The sequence below is a fragment of the Diadema antillarum genome, unplaced genomic scaffold (genome assembly GCF_040938485.1).
Source record: "Diadema antillarum isolate AM-2024a unplaced genomic scaffold, OU_Dant_1.0 scf00000065, whole genome shotgun sequence".
Taxonomy (NCBI): domain Eukaryota; kingdom Metazoa; phylum Echinodermata; class Echinoidea; order Diadematoida; family Diadematidae; genus Diadema; species Diadema antillarum.
In genome coordinates this window covers 523167-525647 of record NW_027270954.1, presented here as the reverse complement: position 1 = coordinate 525647, position 2481 = coordinate 523167, and the positions used below count along the sequence as shown (strand labels likewise).

Sequence of the window (2481 nt, the reverse complement as noted above, 5' to 3'; positions counted from 1 at the left end):
CCGCGGGGCATCCATGCAGAGAGGACACGGGCTGGGTAGTCTGGTGAAGGGGCTCTTCAAAGTCGCAACTCCTCTCTTAAAAAGAGGGGCTGTTGCTTTGGGAAAAGAAGCTATGCATACAGGCATGAACATTGTTCAGGACACCATCAACGGACAATCTTTTAAAAGCGCAACTAGAAAAAATGTGGCTCGGGCGGGAAAACACCTGGCCTCAAAGACTGTTCGAGCAGTAAAGAAAAAAATTGGGAATCAGACTGGAGGAGCGCGATTAGTAGTTGTAGGAAGAGTTAAAAGAAGGAGGCGAGGAAGGAAGCGTATCATTCGGTCTCGAAATTCTCCAGCGAAAAGAGCTCGCTTGCGCGACATCTTCGATTAATTCGGACTATTCGTTTACCAGTCTCATACACTCCTTGCTGTCTTTGCTGAACATGGCGCTTCTACACGACAAGAGCGATGTCTGCTGCAAGTCCGAATTGGATTTGTTCACGGTACCACACACTCAAATGAGCATCGTCAAAGGACCATGGGTAGAATATCACCCCGTTAGCAGCATCACCGATGAAGGGCCCATTGAATTCAACGTGTCCGGCACGTCGGAAGAATACTTGGACCTCTCTCAGACCATGCTTCAAGTGACAGTCAAAGTTACGAACAATGATAACACGGCTTTACCAGCTGATGCCCCAGTTGGTCCCGTAAACCTGTTTCTCCCATCTCTCTTTGCACAAGTTGATATCATGCTCAATGAAAAACTAGTGTCTCAGCCGTCGAATACATACCCTTACAGAGCGTACATCGAATCTCTGCTGCACTATGGAGGAGAGACCAAAGAGTCTCAACTCACTCAACAGCTATATTACAAGGACAAAGCGGGGAAAATGGATGTCGTTAACCCGCTGGCAAGCTCTGCAGAAGCTAATCCCGGTCTGGCGAAAAGACATGGATTCATCGTCGAGAGTAAATTACTTTCTCTACTTGGTCCGATTTACGCCGACATTTTTTTTCAAGAAAGACTGTTACTCCCGGGGGTTGATTTGAAAATCAAGTTAAATCGTAGCAAAGACGCATTTTGTCTTCTGTCTTCGACGGAGAATGCCCGATATAAAATTAAAATAGAATCTGCTGCCCTCTACGTTCGCAGAGTAAAGACCAGTCCTACCATCATGTTAAACCACGCCAAGGCCTTGGAGAAGACAACCGCGAAATACCCCGTCAACAAAGTAGACGTGAAGTCCTTTTCCATTCCTGCAGGAAGCATGTCGATTAATAAAGACAATCTATTTCACGGACAGTTACCAAATCGGGTGGTCGTAGGATTCGTTGACACAGACGCCTTTAACGGTACTTTTGGCAAGAACCCCTTCAACTTTAAACATTTACGCCTCAACTTCATCTCCCTCACTATTGACGGAGAAACGGTGCCGATGAGACCATTACGTCCTAGCTTTGCAGCGGGAGCTGGACAAAGTTACATTCACGCTTACAATTCACTATTCATGGGAACCAACCGACTGTTTGTAGACAAGGGAATTAACATCAATCGAGAAGAATACTGCGAAGGTTATACCCTTTTTGCATTCGACCTCACGCCCGACCTATCTGACGGATGTCACTTGAATCTCATCAAGCAAGGAAATCTGCGCTTAGAGCTACAATTCGACGTGGCCATTCCAAACACCGTCAACTGTATCGTCTACTCGGAAGGACAGGGACTGATTCAGATTGATAAAAGCAGAAACATCATCTACGATTACCAATAAAACCTCTTCCGGACAACCGACTGCCGAAATATTCTAATCGACTATGGATACATCGCAGATTCAACGTTTCTTAGAGAACGATCCTATTGTCAAGCCCTATTTCAAAGGAGTATATGCGTCAAATTGTCTACCGCGATCAATTAGTGGGGCGAAGCAGTGCTTCATCGCGAATACCGATCCTAGCGATAAACCAGGAACACACTGGGTGGCTTTCTACTTTTGCAACGGAAAAGGCGAATTCTTTGACTCTTACGGATATGAACCCTTAACTTACAGTCTTGACTTTGTAAAGTTTTTGGACAATAATGCCTCGGCATGGTCCTCTAATTCCAAACGGCTACAAGGAACTGTATCCACAGTTTGCGGACAATATTGTATCTATTACGTGACGAAACGAGTAGGGGGTCAAACAACTCGAAGTGTATTAAATGTGTTTGGCAAGGATTATACGAGAAATGATAAGAGAGTGAATGATTGGTTTAATCGACGTTCTGATGTTTCCCATCGTGTTCATGATACATCTTTTACTCTATTACAAATCGCACGTAGCTTCGATAGTTTGTAAGAAGATATTGTAATAGCGTGTATAACGTAGTGTAAACTTCTCTCTTGATGTGGATTGCTAGATATCTAACAGTATTTAACTTAGTAGTAATTTGTATATATCGTATGTGCAAGCCTGTACTATTACCTTTTTTCTCTCACTCACTCTCTCTCTCTC

The 2481-nt window shown here is 44.2% G+C and overlaps 1 protein-coding gene across 1 annotated transcript; it reads left to right on the top strand.

The window, feature by feature from the left end:
• Positions 1–428: 428 nt before the first annotated feature.
• LOC139716410 (uncharacterized protein F54H12.2-like) lies at positions 429–1760 on the top strand. The gene has a single exon (XM_071627957.1). The coding sequence runs from the start codon at positions 429–431 to the stop codon at positions 1758–1760; it is 1332 nt and encodes a 443-aa protein (XP_071484058.1).
• The last annotated feature ends 721 nt before the right edge of the window (positions 1761–2481 follow it).